This window comes from Vulpes vulpes, chromosome 1 (genome assembly GCF_048418805.1).
Source record: "Vulpes vulpes isolate BD-2025 chromosome 1, VulVul3, whole genome shotgun sequence".
In the NCBI taxonomy this organism is placed as follows: Eukaryota; Metazoa; Chordata; class Mammalia; order Carnivora; family Canidae; genus Vulpes; species Vulpes vulpes.
In genome coordinates, this window is record NC_132780.1 from 121933961 (window position 1) to 121957367 (window position 23407).

A 23407-nucleotide genomic window follows, 5' to 3' on the forward strand; every position below is an offset into this window, starting at 1 on the left:
TTATTTTTTGGTGTTGAGTTGTATAAATTCTTTATATATTTTGGATATTAGCCCCTTATCAGATATATCATTTGCAAAAATCTTCTCCCATTCAGTAGGTTGTAATACCTACTGAATGGGAGAATACCCATTATAGGAATACCATATAACCCAATAATTCTACCACTAGGCATTTACCCAAAGAAAACAAAAACACTAATTCAAAAAGATATATGTACCCCTATGTTTATTGCAGTATTACTGACTGCAATAGCCAATATGGAAGCAACCTAAGTGTCCATGAATAGACAAAAGGATAAGGAAGATTTGGTGTATATACACAATAGAATATTATGCAGTCATAAGGAGGAAATTGTTATATTTGTGACAGTATGGATAGACTTAGAGGGTATTATGCTAAGTGAAATTCATCAGAATAAGAAAGACAAACATGACTTTACTGACTTTACTCATATGTGGAATCTAAAATAAACAAATGAATAGACAAAAAACCAGAATCTATAAGTACAGAATAAAAAAAAACCTGATGGTTACCAGAGGGGAGAGAGGTAGGGAATGGGCAAAATGAGTGAAGAGGAGTAGGAGATCCAGGCTTCCAGTTATGGAATAAAGAAGTCCCAGGAATAAAAGGCACAGTATAGAGAATATAGTCAATGATACTATAATAGATTTGTATGGTGAGTGGCTACACTTGTGGTGAGCATAGCATAAGATATAGAGAATTTGAGTCACTAAGTTCTGCACCTGAAACTAACATAACATTCTGGACCAACTATACTCAAATTAAAATATTAATTAAAAAATAATAAAACTAAATCCTTTAAATATGGTATAGCTTCAAAAATATACATTGATTCATGAACTGTTATTTGAAATTTTTAAATTTCCTGTTAAAAGTGGCCCACTTATTTTTGTCATTTTTTTGTGTTCTAAGATATTAAGGTAGGTGACTAGGTCTTAGGATGCTGTACAGGAGTAGCTTATGTCTACTACTCTATTTTCTATTTATATCACTGATGTTTTGAAATTATTGAAACATTTTTATGCAATGTATAAGAATTTGTATCAGAAATAACTACTGATGGGTTTCAAAAAAATCATCTTAAGGCAGATTTGTGGGAAATATTATTTGAACACTGCTCTATTTTTATCCTGTCTTTTCTTAAACTAATGATAGAATAAATTTAACAAAATATAACAAAATATACAAATAAAAATTCAGAGTGATTAAAAAACCATCAGCATGGCTAGCAGTATTTAAGTGAATGAGTCTTGAATACTATCTACTCTCAAACTATTTTAAAATGAAAACATGTATTTTGTTGTCTTATTTGTTGATTTATAAGTAAATATCCACCATGTTTAATGATGTGAATCTCTAGAATAACTTTGTGAACTTCTGAGACTTCATAAATCACCAGTTTAAAATACTGACATAAGTCAAAGAGAAAACAGGATTTGATACAAAGAAATTAGAAGCCAAATTTGTGGCCATAGTTTTCAAGTGCATAGGGCTGTATGTCATATGCATTATGATTAAACTTATGCCATTTCATCCTTTACTTCTCTCCCATTTTTCTTTTGTTCCAATTTTCTTATTTATTTTTATGTTCTTATTTTTATATACATGTATCTTCAACTTCTCTTGGAAATTGGGAATGAGGACGATTTCATTGGTAAACATTTATTGAAGTAGAGTTTATTTGGCATTTTTCTTAAATGTAGGAAATCTATATTCAGGTTTTGGAAAAATTGGCATTCTAAGTAAAATCGTATCACATAGTATGATTTTACTTAATTGTATTAACATTAAACTTTATTTCAAGCAAGTTAAAATTAATGTTAGAATTACAAAAATGATTATTCTAATGTTTTCCAGCTGCTGATAGGTTATGAAAATGGTACTGTAGTATTCTGGGACTTGAAATCTAAAAAAGCGGACCTGAGAGTTTATTATGATGAGGTAAGTGACTCTACTGAAATATATTAAGAGTATGATGACTTTGTGCCTTCTACTTGTAAGCTTTGTACATTGCCAATATTTTTATCATTGAGTAACTGGTTCTGACTCAGTGTCTCATATTGCCTGTTGGCATTCGCCCAAGTTCCAACTCTGAGTTGTTCTCCTGAATGAGAATTCTGCCTTGACTAACTGTTTTGGGTCCCTTTTTGGCATCTTATATTACCTATCCTTTTCCTTCCATTAGATTACATTAAGTCATGTCTTGCCTCATTGTCCTTAAGATCTCTAAATACGCTATTCAGAAATTCCTTTTCTGTGGCAGATAATTTAAGAGGTCAGTTTGAAAGGCCTTATCATGTAATACTTGCCTTCTCAGAATAAAGATTGATTTTGTAAATGGTAATATTTAATAATAAGGGTCAGTAAGGTCTTAAAGTGAGTTTTATTGTACATAGCTGAGATTTAATTTGGCTTTCATTTAGAGAAAGCAATGAATTGCTATCTATCAGCATATAGTCTTTGAATTGATACTTTAGTTGTTCAAAGATTAATTCTAGGCCGTTAATGATTTCCCCCCTTCAGAAGAAGCTAATGTGAAGATAAGCTGGGACAAAAAAGTAAAAAAAAAGGGTAATTACCTCTTGTAGTTGTGGGAATAAAGGTGATCATGTAAGCTCTCTATTCAATTTTAAAAAATGGTAGAGTAGGGAGAGATAGAAAATACAGGTCAATATTCATTATCTGGTATTACCTGCACTTACATGGGGAAAATGCAGAAGAATTTAAAGCAACACTGATATAAATAGAAAGGAAATTTTAAAAAACCACATTTCTTTGTATGCTATCACCCATCCCCTTGTAACAGTTGAATGTTTAAGTTTTGGTGCTTAAACGTATAAGTCTTTGGCTATGTCATAACTATACTCATAACTACCCCCCAATTCATTTCTTAGTAGTTCTGGCAAACTAAGATTTTATCATATATACAAGGTAATTGTCATAGTGACAAAGAGTTCAGTGGTAAATGATATAGCTACTGGGTCATGATTGGTGAAAAATACTTTGTCAGGTAATGTCATATAATTATGCTCTTTATGATCAACTTCTAGGGCATCTTGAATCATGAGGAAAGAAGGCCCTAGGGAGTTAAGCTACATTTTCCTTTTATTAAATGTACAAAATATAAAGATAAGATTCGATATTGCTCCCTCTCTCAAGACTAGTAACTAGATAAGAGTACAAATATTATCTGAGTAGTCAGTTGGAAATAGAGTAGGCCATCTAAAAAGGAAATCCAGAGGAATATGCTAAATCAGCTAGTTTTTTTTTTTTATGGCCTAAAACAGTATAGAAGGAAGACTTCTAACCTTAAAAAGTGAACAAAAGTAATTTTTCAATTAAGTGTTTAAATAAGCATTAGCAATGTTTAAGTAGAGTACCATTTGGCTTTACATCAGGCCCTCCTTTTTTTTTTTAAGATTTTATTTATTTATTCATGAGAGACACATAGAGAGAGTGAGAGGCAGAGACACAGGCAGAGGGAGAAGCAGGCTCCATGCAGGAAGCCCGACGTGGGACTCGATCCTGGGTCTCCAGGATGACGCCCTGGGCCAAAGGCAGGCGCTAAACCACTGAGCCACCCAGAGATCCCCAGGCCGTCCTTCTTAAAATAGTTTCTTCCTCTGTCTGTGTCTTTCTACCTCATATCAGAGTAATGCAAAGATTACTCTGCACTACTCTGATATCTTACCTTTTCAGTATATCTGTCACTAGTAAGAGTATCGTTTTAAGACAGATCATGTAACTCTTTACCGCAGAACCTTTGAATGGCTCCCAATTATCAACAATACAAAGTCTTTATTCCTTTACATGAGATTCAAGGCCCTGATGTTATCTTTTCTTAAGTTTAATTCAGTGTATCCTTCTACACACTCCTCACAACTCAGACATATTACTGTCTCCTAAACATATCATTTATTTCCTACCTTCAAGTGTTTGCTCCAGCTAATTCCTTATCATGAACTCCCTTCTTTCCTCTCTTGCATATCAAAATCCAATTTCCTTTTTAGCCACTATAAACTATTTGGACTACTAAGTAGCCCCTTGAATAGCCATGGATGAATTGAAAGATTTGTAAATCCAGGATAATTTTTAGAAATAACTATATGAATTTACATATTTGCTGTGAAATTTTTGTTTTATTATATCAATATTTCTAAATAATCTCTCACAGAAAAAACCCTCAGAGTTTGACATAAGGATAAACTTTTAATTCCTTGAGTAGCTGCTGTTTTTCCTTTTTTTCATATGGATATCCAACTTTTTGAGTTTCCTTTCTCTTCTGTTTTGGAGAAACAATCACATCCACTGAGTTGACCAAACTAGCTAGTGCTTTATCTTCCATATTTTGTTTTCTATCTTTTATTTATTTTTTTTAAAGATTTTATTTATTTATTTATTCTTGAGAGATAGAAGGAGAGACAGAGCCAGAGACACAGGCAGAGACAGAGCCAGAGACACAGGCAGAGGGAGAAGCAGGCTCCATGCACCGGGAGCCCGAAGTGGGATTCGATCCAAGGTCTCCAGGATCCCGCCCTGGGCCAAAGGCAGGCGCCAAACCACTGCGCCACCCAGGGATCCCCTGTTTTCTATCTTTTAAAATTCTTCTTGAATTGGTTGTAATTTTTTTGTTGTTGTTTTCTTGTTTTGTTTTGTTTTTAGTAAACCCTTAAAGTACTTTTTAAAGAAAGGAGTCAGGTATGATGAAGTTAATAGAATTGGATACTTATCCACTAAATCCATTCAAATGCCAGCTCTTTAGTAATGCACTATTTGACAGTCTCTAATAACAAGCTGGTTTTATATGCCTACTCTTTTGTACAATAAGCATACTTATGGTACTTACTTATTTTGCTCTTTTGTTGTAGCTGTTCTTTTTCTATTTGTCTTCCCTAGTAGGTAGAAATTCAGTAAGACAGGAAGAAGGCTTAGGGCTGCCCACACTGTTCGTAGCAAAGCAGTCTGAGAGAACTTTAAATTGACTGAGATTCAAGTTAACACAAGAGGCCTGAAATGGCATTTCCCTTGAGCCACCTACAAAAATGAGAATAAGCAAAGGAGATGATGAGTGTTTCCTCTGTCTCTATTGAACTCTGGCACAAAAAAAAAAAAAAAGTCTTTACCTAGTAACAAAGAGCAGAGTGAGAGAAATCACCTAAGTCTAGAGTTTCATGTTATCTTTTTTATTTAATTAAATCTTACTTATCTTGAGGTACAGCTCACATTCTACATCCTTTATGTTATGTCTAATGATTATTCTAGCTATCAATTATCTGTAACTCTAATAATACTTATTATTTAGAAAACAATAGTTTTAAACACATAAACCTTAGTTTAGTATGTAGTATATATATATACATATAATTTAGTTTTCTATATAAAACTAAATGTTAAAAGTCCCAAACAATAGCTATTATTAATATTCATTTATTTCCATTTTCTCTATCTTGCAGTTTTGAAAGTCCCTTTAAGTAAAGGATAATGTTGTATACATTTGTTCAGGTTTATGTCTACTAGAGCTTCTCTCTTTGTGTTTAGCACTTTACCCAAAGCCCATGTAAACTTTATGATTTACAAAGAATGCCAGGGTGTGGAAATATGTGACAATATTAATTATTCATTCAAGAGATATTGAGTATCTACTCTATGTCAGGCACTGTGCTACCACTGGGAATAAAACAATATATGAAAATGGAATAATTAATTTTTAATTTTACGTAATTCACATCTTCAGAATAAACTTATAAATTAAAAAAATTTGAACCCTTCTTGCTTAAACTCTATATTGCCAAGTTAATTTAAATAGTGTATATTAGAGGCAATATGGTAAAATGATTGAGAATATGGGTTCTGTAGTTAGATAGACCTTGGCTTTGAACTGTGTGACCTAAGCATGTATATCAGCTTCTGTAGGCATATTTCACTATGTGCAAATTGGAAAAATAATACCTGCTTTATAAAATTAATAGATTTAATATAAATAGTTTGCCAAGGGGTCTGGCATATAGTAAGCTCTCAGATGGTAGCTCTTAATGTAAAATATTATTTAAATTGGCTACTTTAAGTGGAATAGGCCTCTACCTTTCCAGAAGTTATCTTCTGATAGCCTTGCTTTTACTTCTGTGTAAATAATTTTTCAAAGGAATGTATAGGATACAGAGAGGATATAGAATTTACAACAAAAATTCTCGGCTATAATGATATTATGAAATATATTTAATTAACTTTTCTCTATTTCAGGAGATTAATTTTTGTAGTCTTCTGTAAGCCTACAAATGAAATGGAAGATAGTATGATATGGGTCAGAAAAATTATGTATATTTCTTAAGTATTGTTATAATAATTTTATCTAGGAATATTTTCCCTTTGGAATATAGAATGCTATAATATTAAACTTTTTCCCCCTCTACTTGTTTTTAATTGCTATTTCATTAGGCTATTCATTCAATTGATTGGCATCATGAGGGCAAACAGTTCATGTGCAGCCATTCCGATGGTAGCTTGACCTTATGGAACCTGAAAAGCCCAAGTCGTCCTTTCCAGACCACAATTCCACATGGTAAGGTGTATGCTTTCAAAGAAATTAACTTTAGAGAAAGTGCCTTGATTTGAAGTAGGACATGTGGTATCAGTGAGTTTGGAAGAAAGTGATAAGATGTATCTTCTGATTCTAAAGACCTCTTTATGTCTTCTTCAGTTCCCAACATTATACCTCAAACTTTCCATACTTTTCCTCTCCCTATTTATCTACTTTCCTACTTTGTGATACTTATATAAAGACCTTTCCAACCAAAAATAGGATAATGGATAGTTGATGTATCTGAAGCAGAGGATATAATGTAGGAAATTTGGCCAGTCTTAAGGGTTAAGGAGGCAGTGAGGATGACATTATTAGATCTCATTTTCATACTTTGTATACTGCTTTATAGTTTGTCATTTTCTAGATTCTCTCATTTATTTCAATTTCTTCCATTTGATTTCACTAAATATGAGAAATTTGGTTTTTATTGTAGATTGTCTTTCTTACTATCTTCCTTATCAAAAGAAAATATTTGAGGTTTATGTTCTACCTGTCTCCCTAACTGGGCAGAATAAAAAGTTCAAATGAATAAATAATTAGATCTTTTATTCAGAAGATCATATTATTTCTGAGAATACTGGTGGTGATATGAGTTCCATACTTACCTTATATCATTGGTTGTTCTAGGAATAGAGGGGTCAAAACCTGGCAGTTAATGAAACACATTCTATTTTATAGTTTCTGAGCATTTATTATAGTGTCACATTAAAAAAAAATTAGTCATAATTTTTAAAACTGGTGATATAAATATGGAATTATTCCATATTGTGTTAGTCTGCCCTTTTTTGCACCACAGTTGCATGCTCCATCTTCAAATGATTAAATTATTACAGCATTTAACCTAGCAGCTTAAAGGTTATTTTACATTCATGCATTTAGTTTGAGATGCTTCCATTTAAAGATCACCATTATGGAAACCTTGCAATAGGTGTTGCTATACATCCCACTCAGGTAGAATTATTTGTTTCTATGATGAGTTTACTTCCTTTCCACACCCCCTACCCCCATTCCTTATGCCTTTTATTTGTATATATGTAATATGAGTTACTTAAAAATTTTCTACTTCTATTCATCTCAACAGTCAACTTCTATACAAGTTCTTTTTGGCTCGATTGGATATTTGGTACTTTCATGTTTCACCATATCCATATTTTTCACATTGAGTTGTTGTCTATGTAGTTGACCCTTGAACCATATGGGGGATGGGGCACTGATCCCTGTGCAGTTGAAAATCCTCATAAAACTTTTGACTCCTCTAAAACTTATCTATTTATGGCCTGCTGTTGATTGGAAGCCTTACTGATAAACACAGTCATTTAATACATATTTTGTATGTTTTATATATACATATATATATCATATACAGTATTCTTAAAGTAAGCTAGAGAAAAGAAAATGTTAAGGAAATCATAGGAAGGGATGCCTGGGTGGCTCAGTGGTTAAGCATCTGCCTTTGGCTCAGGGCGTGATCCCAGAGTCCAGGGACTGATTCCCCACATCAGGCTCCCCGAAGAGAGCCTGCTTCTCCCTCTGCCTATGTCTCTGCCTCTCTCTCTCTCTGTCTCTCATGAATAGATTTTTTTTTAAAAAGAAAACAAAATCATAGGAAGAAAAAAATACATTTATAATACTATACTTATTTTTTAAAAACCTATTCCTTTGAATTAGTGTTTTTGTATTCTTTGACTAAATACCAAGTAGTGCAATTGCTGGATCATAGAATAGTTCCATTTTTAATTTTTTGAGGAAACTCCATACTATTTTCCAGAGTGGCTTGAAACTAATATTTCAAGCCACCTGAAACTAATATTACAGTGTGTGTTAACTAACTGGAATTTGAATACAAATTTTAAAAACTCTTTGTATAAGTGAACCCACACAGTTCGAACCCATGCTGTTCAAGGGTCAACTGTCATTCTATTTTCCTGTTGAAAGAGATGAAATTCTGTTCACAGGTTGCTGAAAACATCAGCATCTGTGTCTCATAACATATAGATCAAGTTAAATTCCTGCTGCCTCACCACGATTTGAAGCAAACATCAGTGATTTTGACATATTCTTCAGTTTCATCTGTTAGATTTAATTTCAACTATTTTTATTTAATTTCTCTAAGTAGTACTTTAACTGTATCCTATAGTTTTTATTTTAATTTTATTAAAAATATGTAATTTTCATTAATATTCAGCTTATTTTCTAATTTCTATAAAAATTTTCCTTTGACCTATGAGTTAGATATTTGTTATTTAATTTCTAAAAATATGTTTTGTTATAGATTTTTAAATTAATTGTAGTCAGAGACTGTGGCATGGTACTAGTTCTACAAAATTTACTGTGATTTACTTTATAATTAGACATACACAATTAATTACATAACGTTCCAAGTATGCTTGAAAATAATGTACATTTCCTGTTACAAAAAGGTCCAACTTGAAATTGTGGGGGTTTTTGCACTATAAACCTTTTCTTAGTTTTTGTTGTTTGATTTTTCAGTTTTGAGAGAGGTAAGTTAAACTATTATACTGGATTTTCCTTGTAATTCTGTTCCTTTCTGCTCTATATACTTTAAAAATCAAGGAGGTCAAAGTTGTTTATAAGCATTAATCAGATCCTCTGCATTTACTAATGTTTGACCAGTGCTATCAATTTCTGAGAGTGGCATTAAAATTTACTAAAAAATATAGAATTATATACTTTTCACTTTATTTCTGTCCTTTTTGGTTTCATGTATTTTTGAGGCTTATTAGGCATCCATATGTCTTTATAGAGAGCGTATATTTGGGTTTCTTTTATTCAGTTTTATATCATTTAGTTGAAGTGTTCAGTCTATTAATATCAATGTAACTACTGATGGAATTGAATTTAGGTATACCAAGTTACTATTTGTTTTCTGTTGGTCCAAACTTTTGTGGTGGTGTTCTTTTATTCTCCCCTTTGTGCCTTCTGGGTTATTTGAAAGTTTTTATTAGAATATAATTTTAATTTACATATAGGCATTTTATCTTCAGACCTTCTTTTCCCCTAACTTTTCAGTCTATTGCAGTTAACATTGTAGCACTTCACAAAAAAATGGAGAAGCTTCACAATCATATATATATGTTTACTTTTACAATAGTTATATGTATTACTTTTAAATACATTGTTAGAATTAAGGAAAATATTCTTTTTTTAATTTATAATTTATCTTAATATAATTTTATATTTATGAATTTTTATAATTTCATTTGTTCTTGAGGATTATAGGAACATCATTTAACATTTCACTCAGCTTTCCTTTATCTAAAAATTCCTCCTTTTGTCTTTTAGCAAGTCTCATTGTTAGTGTATAGAAATGCCACTGACTTCTGGGCATTGATTTTGTATCCTGCCACACTGCCAAATTGCTGTATGAGTTCTAGCAATCTTGGGGTGGAGTCTTTCAGGTTTTCTAGGTACAGTATCATGTCATCTGCAAAGAGGGAGAGTTTTACTTCTTCTTTGCCAATTTGAATGCCTTTCATTTCTTTTTGTTGCCTGATTGCTGAGGCTAGGACTTCTAGTACTATGTTGAATAGCAGTGGTGAAAGTGGACATCCCTGTTGTGTTCCTGATCTTAGGGGAAAGGCTCCCAGTGTTTCCCCATTGAGAATGATATTTGTTGTGGGCTTTTTGTAGATGGCTTTTAAGATAATGAGGAATGTTCCCTCTATCCCTACAGTCTGGAGAGTTTTGATCAGGAATGGATGCTGTATTTTGTCAAATGCTTTCTCTGCATCTAATGAGAGGATCATATGGTTCTTGTTTTTTCTCTTGTTGATATGATCTATCAGGTTGATTGCTTTACCAGTGTTGAACCACCCTTGCATCCCGGGGATAAATCCTACTTGGTCATGGTGAATAATCTTCTTAATGTACTGTTGGATCCTATTGGCTAGTATCTTGTTGAGAATTTTTGCATCTGTGTTCATCAGGGATATTGGTCTATAATTCTCCTTTTTTTGGGGGGTCTTTCTCTTTCCATCTCTTTCTATCTTTCCAAACAGCTTTAGTAGAATAGGTATTGTTTCTTCTTTAAACGTTTGATAGAATTCTCCTGGGAAGCTATCTGCCCTGGACTTTTGTGTCTTGAGAGGTTTTTGACGACCTCTTCAATTTCCGCCCTGGTTATTGGCCTGTTCAGGTTTTCTATTTCTTCCTGTTCCAGTTTTGGTAGTTTGTGGGGCTTTCCAGAAATGCGTCCATTTCTTCTAGATTGCCTAATTTATTGGTGTAAAGCTGCTCATAATATGTTTTTAAAATCGTTTGTATTTCCTTGGTATTGGTGGTGATCTCTCCTTTTTCATTCATGATTTTATTAATTTGAGTCTTTTCTCTTTTGTTTTAATAAGGTAGGCTAATGGTTTATCTATCTTATTAATTCTTTCAAAGAACCAATTCCTGGTTTTGTTGATCTGTTCGATAGTTCTTCTGGTCTCTATTTCATTGAGTTCTGCTCGAATCTTTATTAACTCTCTTCTTCTGCTGGGTATAGGTTTTATTTGCTGTTCTTTCTCCATTTCCTTTAGGTGCAAGGTTAGTTTGTATATTTGAGGTTTTTTTCCAGTTTTTTGAGGGATGCTTTTATTACAATGTATTTCCCTCTCAGGACTGCTTTTGCTGTATTCCAAAGATTTTGAATGGTTGTCTCTTCATTCTCATTAGTTTCCATGAATCTTTTTAATTCTTCTCTAATTTCCTGGCTGACCCTTTCATCTTTTAGCAGGATGGTCTTTATTAACCTCCACCTGTTTGAATTTCTTACAAATTTTTCTTGTGATTTTATTTCTAGTTTCAAAGCATTATGGTCTGAAAATATGCAGAGGACAATCCCAATATTTTGGTATCGGTTAAGACCTGATTTGTGACCCAGTATGTGGTCTATTCTGGAGAAAGTTCCATGTGCACTTGAGAAGAATGTGTATTCAGTTGCGTTTGGATGTAAAGTTCTGTAAATATCGGTGAAATCCGTCTGGTCCAGTATATCATTTAAAGTTCTTGTTTCTTTGAAGATGTTGTGCCTAGAATATCTGTCAATTACAGAAAGCGCCGTATCGAAGTCTCCCAGTATTAGTGTGTTATTATCTAAGTATGTCTTAACTTTGGTTATTAATTGATTGATATACATGCAGCTCCCACATTAGGGGCATAAATATTCATGATTGTTAGGTCCTCTTGTTGGATAGATCCGTTAAGTATGATATAATGTCCCTCTTCATCTCTTGCTAGTCTTTGGGATAAACTTGAATTTATCTGATATGAGGATTGCTACCCCTGCTTTCTTATGAGGACCATTTGAATGGTAAATGGTTCTCCATCCTTTCATTTTCAGACTTGAAGTGTCCTTAGGTCTAAAATGAGTCTCTTGTAGACAGCAAATAGATGGGTCTTACTTTTTTATCCAGTCTGAAACCTTGTGCCTTTTGATGGGATCATTAAGCCTATTCATGTTCAGAGTTACTATTGAAAGATATGAATTTAGTGTCATCATAATACCTATTCAGTCCCTGTTTTTGTGGACTATTTCTTTGGACTTCCTCTTTCTTTTGCAGAGTCCCCCTTAATATTTCTTGCAGAACTGGTTTGGTGGTCACATATTCTTTCAGTTTCTGCCTATCTTGGAAACTCTTTATCTCTCCTTCTATTCTGAATGAGAGCCTTGCTGACTAGAGTATTCTTGGCTGCATGTTCTTCTCATTTAGGACCCTGAATATATCCTGCCAGCCCTTTCTGGCCTGCCAGGTCTCTGTGGAGAGGTCTGCTGTTAACCTAATACTTGTCCCCATAAAAGTTAGGGATTTCCTGTCTCTTGCTGCTTTAAGGATCTTCTCTTTATCTTTGGAATTTGCAAGCTTCACTATTAAATGTTAGGGTGTTGAACGGTTTTTATTATTTTAAAGGGGGATCTCTCTATCCCCTGGATCTGAATGCCTTTTTCCCTCCCCAAGTTAGAAGTTCTCAGCTATGATTTGTTCAAATATGCTTTCTGGTCCTCTCTCCCTTTCCGCATCCTCTGGAACCCCAATTAAACGTAGATTTTTCCTTCTGAGGCTGTCATTCATATCCCTTAACCTTTCCTCATGATCTTTTGTTTTTCTTTTTGTTTCTTCAGCTTCCTTCCTTGCCATCAACTTGTCTTCTATGTCAGTCACTCATTCTTCTACCTCATTAACCCTAGTCGTTAGGACCTGCAGTTTGGATTGCATCTCATTTAATTGATTTTTAATTTTGGCCTGATTAGATCTAAACTTTGCAGTCATGAAGTCTCTTGAATCCTTTATGCTTTTTTCCAGAGCCACCAGTAGCTTTATAATTGTGCTTCTGAATTGGCTTTCTGACATCGAATTTTAACCCAAATTCTGTAACTCTGTGAGAGAGAGTACTATTTCTGATTCTTTCCTTTGTGGTGAGTTCTTTCTTGTCATTTTGCTCAGTGCAGAGTGGCTAAAAACAAGTTGTACTGGAAAAAGGAAGGGAGAAAAAAGAGAAAAAAAAGCAAACAACCCACAAAAAAACAAAGAACAACAACAAAAAAAAAGGTGGGGTATCCTCTGGTTCTATATACTGTAAATACCTTGATACCTCGACTTCCTCTGGAGCTTTCCAGCGCTTCTCGGTCAAGGACTTGCTCTTCCTCTGTCCTTCCAGCTGGTCTTCTGTGGGAGGGACCTGCTGTGCTGATTCTCAGGTATGTGCACCTGGGGGAGCTGCCCCACCCCCTGCCAGGTGCACGGCTCAGTGGGAGCTGTTTATCCTGTGAGGCCTCTGTTCCCTGGTGGCCCCACTCTCCCAGGCACAGGGTGACAACAGGAGGAACAATCCCACTGGCGGCGGCCAGCTCTCTAGCTCTGGAGTCAGCTCCCACAGTAACTACTGCAGCTTCCAGTCTACACTGGCCTGGATGCTCTGGGTGGGGGAGACGCTGATGGGCACAGCTCGGGGGCACCCTGTGGCAGGAGCGTCCTCGCTGTCCTGGGCCCTCCCAGCCTTCGCCTGTCCCAGGGGGTGTGCAGGATCCTGGGCTGTGTCCCCCGGCGCCTGGGATCTGGGGCCTGTGCCGCTGGAATTGCGTTCCCGGGGTAGTGCAGCCCCCTCCGCGGGGAGCCGACGCCTGAGCTGCTCCCGAGGCCCCTCCAGGCGCGTGCTCCAGCCCTTTACTGCAGTCGCTCAAGGTGTGTGGCGAGCTCTCCCCTGGGGCGCACTTCCTCTGTTAGTGACCCCGGGAGCCAGGAGGCTCCACTGCCCCTCCTGGGATCCTGCCCGAGTTCCCTGTGAGCGCATTTCCGTCCTGGAAGATTGTAAAATTTCCTGCTTCTCCTGGACTGGGCTTTCCTGTCCTGGAGGTTCTTGCTGCCTGGCCTTAGCCTGGCTCCTCGCGGGGGCCCCTCCCTCACTAGATTCTTTATTTTTTATTTTTTTTCTGTCTTCTTACCTTGTTAGGAGTGCGAACTCTTCTCTCTGTAGTGTTCCAGTTCTCTCTTTAAATCTCAGGCTGAATTCATAGGTTTTCAGGATGATTTGAAAGTTATTTAGGTAAGTTGGTGGGGATAAGTGCCTTGGGGATCCTACTCTCCTGCCATCTTGCCCCGCTTAATATTTTCTTGGAGACCATCTTTTTCCCACTGGATATTCTTGACTCCTTTGTCATAGATTAATTGACCATATAAGCATGGGTTTATCTCTAGGCATTCAGTTCTGTTCTGTTGGACCATGTGTCTATTTTTGTGCCAGTTCTGTACTATTTTGATTATTACACCTTTGTAGTAAGTCTTGAAATCTGGAATTCTGATACCTCCAGCTTTGTTTTTCCTTCTCAAGATTGTTTTGGCAATTTAGGGTCTTTTGTAGGCCCATACAAATTTTAGGATTGTTTGTTCTAGTTTGTAAAAAATGCTCTTGGCATTTTTATAGGGATCGTATTGAATTTGTCAAATTGCTTTGAGTAGTTTGGACATTTAATGAAATGCTTTCTATCCACGAGCATGGAATATCTTTACATTTGTTTGTGTCATCTTCAATTTCTTTCATAATCTGTTAGTTTTCAGAGCATAGGCCTTTCACTTCCTTGGCTACATTTATTCCTAGGTATTTCATACTTTCCAGTCCAATTTAAATGGGATTTTTTAAAATTTATTTTTCTACTTCATTATTTGTGTATAGAAATGAAAAAGATATTGATATATTAATTTTGTGTCCTGTGACATTATTGAATTCATTTATTACTTCTAATATATATTTTTCTTGGAGGCTTAGGATTTTCTATGCATAGTATCATGGCATCTACAAATAGTGACAGTTTTACTTCTCCCTTCCAAATTTGGGTGTGTTTTATTTCTTCTTCTTGTCTGATTGCTACAGCTAGGACTTCCAGTACTATGTTAAAAAGTGGCTAGAGTGGACAGTCTTGTCTTGTTCCTGATCTTAGAGGAAATGCTCTCAGTTCTTCACCATTGAGTATGATGTTATCTGTGGGTTTTGTTATATATCGATTTTATAATGTTGAGGTATGTTCCCTCTAAATTCATTTTTGTTAAAGAGTTTTCATAGCGAATGTATGTTGAATTTTATCAAATACTTTTTGCGCATCTATTGAGATGATCATATCATTTTTATCTTTCATTTTGCTAATGTGATTTATCACGTTGAGTGATTTGCATTTTTTTTTTTTTAGATTTTTTAAAATTTATTATTCATGAGAGACAGAGAGGCAGAGACACAGGCAGAGGGAGAAGCAGGCTCCATGCAGGGAGCCTGATGCAGAACTTGATTCCGGGACTCTAGGATCACGCCCTGGGCAGAAGGGAGGCGCTAAACCACTGAGTCACTCAGGCGTCCCAAGTGATTTGCAAATATTGAACCATCCTTACATCTCTGGAATAAACTCCACTTTATTATAGTGAATGATCCTTTTAATATATTGTTGAATGCAGTTTGCCAATATTTTTTGAGAGTTATGCATCTGTGTTAATCAGGGATCTTGCCCTATAGTTTTCCTTTTTTGTAGTTTTTTTGTCTGGTTTTGTTATCAGGATATTGTTGACCTCAGACAGTATATTCAGAAGCTTTCCTTTTTCTTTTATATTTTGGAATAGTTCGAAAAGAATATACATTAACTCTTCTTCAGATGTTTGGTAGAATTCACCTGTGACTCAATCTGGATGTGCATTTTTTTTGTTGGAAGTTTTTTGATTACCTGTTGAATTTCATTACTTATAATTGACCTGTTTAGATTTTCTATTTCTTCCTGATTCAATTTTGTAAGTTTCTACAATTTTTCGGAATTTATTCATGTCTTCCAGATTGTCCACTTGTTGACATATAATTTTTGTAGTCGTTTCTTATAATCCTCTATATTTCTTCAATGTCAGCTGTTACTCCTTGGCTTTAAGACTTTGTTTATTTGGGTCCACTCTTTTTTTGCTTTTGATGAGTCTGGCTAAAGGTTTATCAATTTAGTTTATTTTTTCAAAGAAATAACTTTTAGTTTCATTGATTTTTCTGTTGATTTTTTAGTCATTTATATCTGCTGTTATCTTTATTATTTTTTTTCCTTCTACTAACTCTGAGCTTTGTTCTTATTTTTTAGTCCTTTTAGGTGTATGGTTAGATTATTTGAGATTATTTTTGTTTCTTGAGGCAGGCCTGTATCACTCTAAATGTCCTGCCTAGAACTGTTTTCACTGCATCAAAGATTTAGACTTACTGTGTTTTCATTTTTATTCCCCTCCATTTTTTTTTTAAGAGAGAGAGCAAGCGTGAATGGGGGGGGGGCAGAGGCAGAGGGAGACTGAGAATCCAAAGTAGGCTCCACGCCCAGCATGCAGCCCAATTTGAGGACCTATCTCATGACCCTGAGATCATGACCTGAGCCAAAATCAAGAGCCTGTTGCTTAACCAACTGAGCCACTCTGGCGCCCCATATATTTTTTAATATTTTATTTGATTTCTTCATTGACCTATTGATTGTTAGTAGCATGTTGGTTGGCCTCCTTGTGTTTGGGTTTTTCTATTTTTTTTCTTGTCACTGTTTTGTAATTTCATGCTGTTGTGGTCAAAAAAGATGTTTGAGGGCAGCCTAGGTGGCTCAGTGGTTTAGCCCCGCCTTCAGCTTCCCGGTGTGCTCCTGGACACCCGGAATAGAGTCCCACATTGGGATCCCTGAATGGAGCCTGCTTCTCCCTCTGCCTGTGTCTGTGCCTCTCTTTCTCTCTATGTGTCTCTCATGAATAAATAAATAAAATCTTAAAAAAAAGTTTGAAATGATTTCAATGCTTTTAAATTTACTGAGCCTTGTCTTGGGGCCTAACATGTGACACCCATCCTGGAAAATGTTTCATGTACACTTGAAAAGAATGTGTATTCAGTTCTGTTTGGATGGAATGATCTGTATATTTCTGTTAAGTCATTCAAAGACACTATTTCCTTATTGATTTTCTGCCTAATCTATCGATTGATATGTGGTGTTTTATAGACCTCTACTATTTTATTACTGTTAATTTCTCCCATTGTATGTTAATATTTTGTTTCATGTATTTCAATGTTGGCTACATAGATATTTACAATTGTTATATCCTCTTGTATTAACCCTTTTTCATTGTGTAGTCCCTTCCATGTCTTTTGTTACAGTTTTTGTTTTAAAGTCTATTTTGTTTGGTATAAGTATTGCTACCCCATTTTTTTTTCACTTTGATTTGCTTCAAGTATCTTTTTTCATCCTTTCACATTCAGTCTGTATGTATCTTTAGGTCTGAAGTGAGTCTTTGATAGGCAGCATGTAAGTGGATTGATCTTGTATTTTTATTGATTCTACCACCGTGTGTCTTTTGATGAGAACATTAAGCCATTTTACACTTATAGTAATTATTGATAGGTATATGCTTTTGCATTTTCTAGTGGTTTTGTAGTTTTCTATTCCTTTCTTTTTCTCTTGCTCCTTTGTAATCAATATCTTTCTTTAGTGTGATGATTGGTTTTCTTTCTCTTTATATTTTGTGTGTGTCATAGGTTTTTGGCTTGTGGTTACCATGAGTTTCACATATAACGTTATAAGTATATAGAAGTCTATATTGATTTGATGGTCATTTATGTGTGAATACATTCTAAAAGAACTTTATTTCTTCCTTCATGTTTTATGTATATGTTATCATAATTACATCTTTTTATTATTTGTATCCCTTAACTAATTTTTTAGATATACTTAACTGTATTACTTTTTTCTTTTAACCTTCAAACTAGCTTTATAAGTGATTGCCCTACTACCCTTACTGTATGCTTGGTTTTACTCATGACTTCTTTTTTCTTTTGTGATTTTTTTTTTTACTTCTAGTTATGACACTTTCTTTTCCACTTAGAGAAGTTCTTTTAACATTTATTGCAAGGCCACTTTAGTGATAATGACCCTTTTTTTCTTTGAGAAATTCTTTATTTCACCTTCAATTGTGAATGATAACCTTGCTGGATAGAGTATTCTTGATTGTAGGTTTTTTCTTTTGAGCACTTTGAATTGTGTCATGCCATTCTCTTCTGGTCTGCAAAGTTTCTGCTGAAAAATCATTTCATGGCTTTATGGGGCTTCCCTTGTATATAACTAGTTGCTTCTCTCTTGCTGCTTTAAAAACTCTCTATCTTTAGTCTTTTTCCTTTTTTATTTCAATTTTTATTTAAATTCTAGTTCATTAACATATGGTAAGATTGGTTATAGGTGTAGAATTTAGTAATTCATCACTTACATAAAACACTCATTGCTCATCACAAGTGCCCTCCTCAATGCACATCACCCATCTAGCCCGTCCCCCACCCACCTCCCTCATCAACTTTGGTTTGTTCTTCTCTATAGTTTAGAGTCTCTTATGGCTTGCTTTACCCTCCTCCCTCTCTTTTGGGCTCTTTCCATAATTTGACTATTGTTGATAATGTTGCTATTAAAATCAGGGTGCATGTGTCCCTTTGAATCAGTATTTTTGTGTTCTTTGGATAAATCTAGTAGGTCATAGGGTAATTCTGTTTTTAACTTTTTGAGGAGCCTCCATAGTGCTTACCACAGTGGCTGCACCAGTTTGTATTCCCATCAAGAGTAAAAGAAGATTCCCCTATTTCCACATCCTCGCCGTCTGTTGTTTCCTGTGCTGTTAATTTTAGCCATTCTGACACATGTGAGGTGGTATCTCACTGTGGTTTTGATTTGTATTTCCCTGATAATGAGTGATGTTGAGCATCTTTTCATGTGTCTGTTCGCCATCTGGATAACTTTTTTGGAAAAATGTCTATTCATGTCTTTTGCCCATTTCTTAACTAGATTACTTGTTTCGAGGGTGTTGAGTTTGATAAGTTCTTTATAGATTTTGGATTCTAATCCTTTATCAGATATGTCATTTGCAAATATCTTCTCTCATTCCATAGGTTGTCTTTTAGTATTGTTGATTGTTTCCTTCACTGTGCAGAATATTTTTATCTTGATAAAGTACCCATAGTTTATTTTTGCTTTTGTTTCCTTGCTTCTGGAGATGTGTCTAGTAAGAATTTGCTATGGTTAAGGTCAAAGAGGTTGCTGCCTGTGTTCTTCTCTAGTATTTTGATAGATAACCTCCTTAGATTAATCTTGTTTGGAACTCTGCTTCCTGAACCTGGATGTCTGCTTCCTTCTCCAGGTTATTAAGGTTTTCAGTTATTTTTTTTTCAAATAACTTTTGTACCCCTTTCTCTCTCTTCTCCTTCTGAGATGCCTATAATGAGAATGTTTGCTTGATATCCAAGGTATTCCTTAACCTATCCTTATTCCTTACAATTATTTTTTCTTCTTTTCACTGTTCAGGTTGGGTACTTTCTATTCCTCTGTCTTTCAGATCACTTATGCACCTTCTATTCTACTGTTGATTCCCTCTAGTGGATTTTTCATTTCAGTTATGGTATTCTTCAACTCTAATGATGATTTTTTTATATATTGAATCTCATGTTAAAGTTCTCACTGAGTTCATCCACTCTTCTCTCCAGTCCAGTGAACATCTTTATGACCATTATTTTGAACTCTGTCAAGTAGATTTTTCCTTTGTTTCATTTAGTTCTTTTTCTGAGGTTTTGATTTATTCCTTCACTTGGAACATATTCCATCTGTCTCCTCATTTTGCTTGACTTTTTTTGCTAGGTTTTCTTTATTTCTATAAGTTGGTTGGAACAGTTACTGCTAAATTTAAAGGAATGATCTTACATACTGTTATCCCTTGTGTAGATTGCACATGCCTGGTGACTTTGGTTAGCTTGCTGGAGCTGTGGTTTTTCTGTACTATGGGTCCTGGAGCATTCTGTGCTGGGAACTCTCTGAAACTGAAATGGGTGTTGGCCAGGGTGGTCCTACGGCTGTCCACACAGAGTGCCCTGTCAGGACAGCTGAAGATAAAGTGGGTATATACTGTATTGGGGCATGGAGTATGGATGACTGAAGCTAAAGTTGGTACAAGCTGGGATGTCCTGGGGCTCTCCACACAGAGCACCCAAGCAGGATAGTTAAAGCTGAAATGGATGCAGGGTAGGGGGGTACTCTGGCAGGATGGCTAAAGCTGAAATTGGTCCAAGTTGGGTATCCCAGAATGATTTACACAGGGGGAGCCTTGGTGGGAGGCTGGAAGTGAGGCAGAGTGTAAGCCAGGGTTTCCCAGTGTACGCCATGTAAACAAAGCCCTAATGGAGTACCTGGAGCCAAAGTAGCATGGACTAGGGGTTTCTGAGGTGCTCCATGCAAGGGGTGCCTAGTGAATTGTTTGGAGTCAACATTATGTGGGCCTGGAATGTTCTGGAGTGCTTTGCACATGTGTCGTCACTTTGGCAAAGGATTTAGTGAGCACTGACCAGGAGTGTTCTGATTGTGCACTGCACTGGGGCTATCTTGATGGGATGGCTGGGCCTGGTATAGGCTAGGGGCCCAGGGTCATTGAGGTAGTAGGCTTGCTAGGGTATCTGGATCCTGGCTTTTGTCCATGCCATCAAGATGGAGACAAGAATTTAAACCATGGTGCTTGCCAGCCCAGAGAGAGTTTCAGCAGCTCCCTTACCATTTGGTGGAGTTCTAGGGGTTGACCTATTATATAGTATTTGTTCTTTTAAATAGTAGTGGCTTTTTTCTGTGGCCCAGGTCATCAAGAGCTGGCATGAGCTAAGGTGGAGTGGGGAATCATAAATAGTGGTAACTGTTTAATTGGCTCTCAGTTCTTCTTCGGGAAGAATTGCTCTATAAGTAGGTGTAGATTTGGTTTGTCTATGGAGGGAGTGAGTTCAATGTCTTCCTATGTTACCATCTTGGACCAGAACTCCCAAGTTCTATCTTTTAATGCTTAATCTAGCTTCTAGAAAGTAATCTACAAAAATCTGGAAATTCTTCTATCATAAAGTGAAACCATAATATTCTTAACTTCTACTTTGTGTACTCCTATTATTCTCAACACCGCAGGTGAATCACATGTTTATGGTACCTCATATTGTCAGTTTTATACTTGCTTTGCTTAAATTAGTAAATTTTAAGTTTCCTGCTGGTCAGTTATTTCTTTTTACCCTGCCATTTAGTGTAGCACTTTGAACATAAAGAATAGCAATAAATGCAATTTCTGATAACAGTTTTTTACAGTATGACCTATAAGTATATTTCAATTACTAACAGGTAATGAACATAATCAAGTTGAAAACCTCAGCCAAAAATTATTGGAGTTGGAAATTGAAGTAAATTATTAATTAATTTAGATATTATTCCTTTTTACTGAAATCAGTGCATAATACTAATGTGTATTGATTGAAAAATTATAATTATTTACACAGACATGTATGTATAAACAACAGCAAATATACTATTTTGATTTGGTTAATGACTTGACAATGATTAGAGAAGCAATGAATGAAAAAAATATAAACTGAGGAGAATGGATCTATTTTCTTGCTGTATTATTTCCTTCATTTCTCTGTTCCCACATATTACCCAAATCAGTAATCACCAACCAGCTGTTTCTTACTCCAAGAACACTGTTCAGAGTGTCCCTGAACCAAAGTTCTTTCTTTGTAAGGCTGAATCATCATCTACATATAATATCAGCAATTCAATTTCTTTTTATATATAATACATATACTTTTAAATCTTTTTTACAATGTGAATGATTATGACCAACATTTTATTGATTGCTTCTTTTGCTGACATAGAGTAAAAGAAAGAGAAAGCAAATTCAGAAAGCATGTCATGGAGCAAATAAGGTATTTAATATACTGACACCCTGCTTTTTAAGCAAATTAAATAAAACTATATCGACATTCTATTTGGATTATGACTGTGCCATTCTGAAGCTATCCTGAAATTTTAAACATAAATGCACATAGATGTCTGTCTACAATAATAGGTATCTGTGTCTATAAACAGCTGTAACAATACAAGAATACATAAGGGTACTTATTGAAATAAAAAAGAAACAAACATCTCAAAAACATAAATTTTATCAAAATGAGACATAGAATTATAAGTAAAATCATAACTAGAAATATGTTATATGCAGAAGTAGCGTAGCTTTACTTCCTTTTCCTACTCTTTTTGTTTTTTTTTTTGTTTTGTTTTGTTTTGTTGTTGTTTTTTTTTTAAATTAATTTTTATTGGTGTTCAATTTACCAACATACAGAAAAACACCCAGTGCTCATCCCGTCAAGTGCCTTTTCCTACTCTTTTTGATCACTTTTCCAAATCCATGGAGTCTAAACAACATAAACCTTTCCCTATAAGAAAACATTTTATGCAAATATAGTATATTATTGAAACGTACCATCTGTGTTTTATTGTCTAAAGGATTTTCCCTTAAATTAATTTGATAAAAATACAATGATTTTGATAGTCTATCATAAGTTTTAAATGGCAAATCTTGCTACATGTGAAAAGAGTTTTCTTGTATTATAGATAAAATCTATAATGGGCCTAGTATGGATTTTCATAATAATATATTTCATTATGCAGTAAGTATGTATGTGTATGTGTCTTTAATTCTAAAGTAATCTTAAAATTCAAAAGATTAAAATAAGTTTATATGAGACTAGATTTATATATGGAGAATATAAAACAATATAGATATGATAGATTTACAAATAATTTTATTACTTACCTAGCAGTCAATTATTAGGATTCAAAAAATGTTTACAAATTCAACAAATATTTGGATGCAAAGAATTGTATTTATCCTATTATGAAAAACATAATTACCTTATTTTTTTTCTCTAGACTCTTTTAGTCAAACTTTTGAAATTGTCATGAATGTGTAGAATTTAAATGTGATTTAACAAAATCCTTTTTCTTTCTTTAGGAAAAAGTCAAAGAGAAGGAAGAAAATCTGAATCTTGTAAACCAATTCTTAAAGTAGAATACAAGACCTGTAGAAACAGGTATGCATTTTTTACTTTGAGGGATATGGGAAAATATATAAGAAACAGACAAGCAAGGCAAATAGCCTTTAATGTTTATGTATTATTAAAAGTTTCATATAATTATATAAGTATATTAATTGGCTAAATCCTCTTCATTGATAATAGCTTTTTTATTGCTTAATAGGAGTATCTATGATATTATTATTATGAGTATTTCAATAGCGATTATTAAGTATTTTAACTTTCAATGAATATTCAGATGAATATTATGTACCTTCATTTTAACAAATTAGGACTTTTGGGCCATGCATATTTAAGTAGCAATTATTCAGTATTATTAAGCAGAAGCATACCTATTGGTATTGCACATAAAAGAATTAAAACATTCCCAAGTCTTTGTACTCTAGGGTTTTACA

General features: G+C 34.7%; 1 protein-coding gene across 11 annotated transcripts in view; it reads left to right on the forward strand.

The window, feature by feature from the left end:
* Positions 1-23407, forward strand: part of STXBP5L (syntaxin binding protein 5L) — a 389595-nt gene that overhangs the window by 192832 nt on the left and 173356 nt on the right. For all 11 annotated transcript variants that reach the window (XM_025990142.2, XM_072724595.1, XM_025990141.2 and 8 more), the window contains exons 8-10: positions 1880-1963; positions 6458-6581; positions 22931-23009. In XM_025990142.2, coding sequence (XP_025845927.1) covers positions 1880-1963; positions 6458-6581; positions 22931-23009 — 287 coding nt within the window. The remainder of the gene's footprint in view (positions 1-1879; positions 1964-6457; positions 6582-22930; positions 23010-23407) is intronic.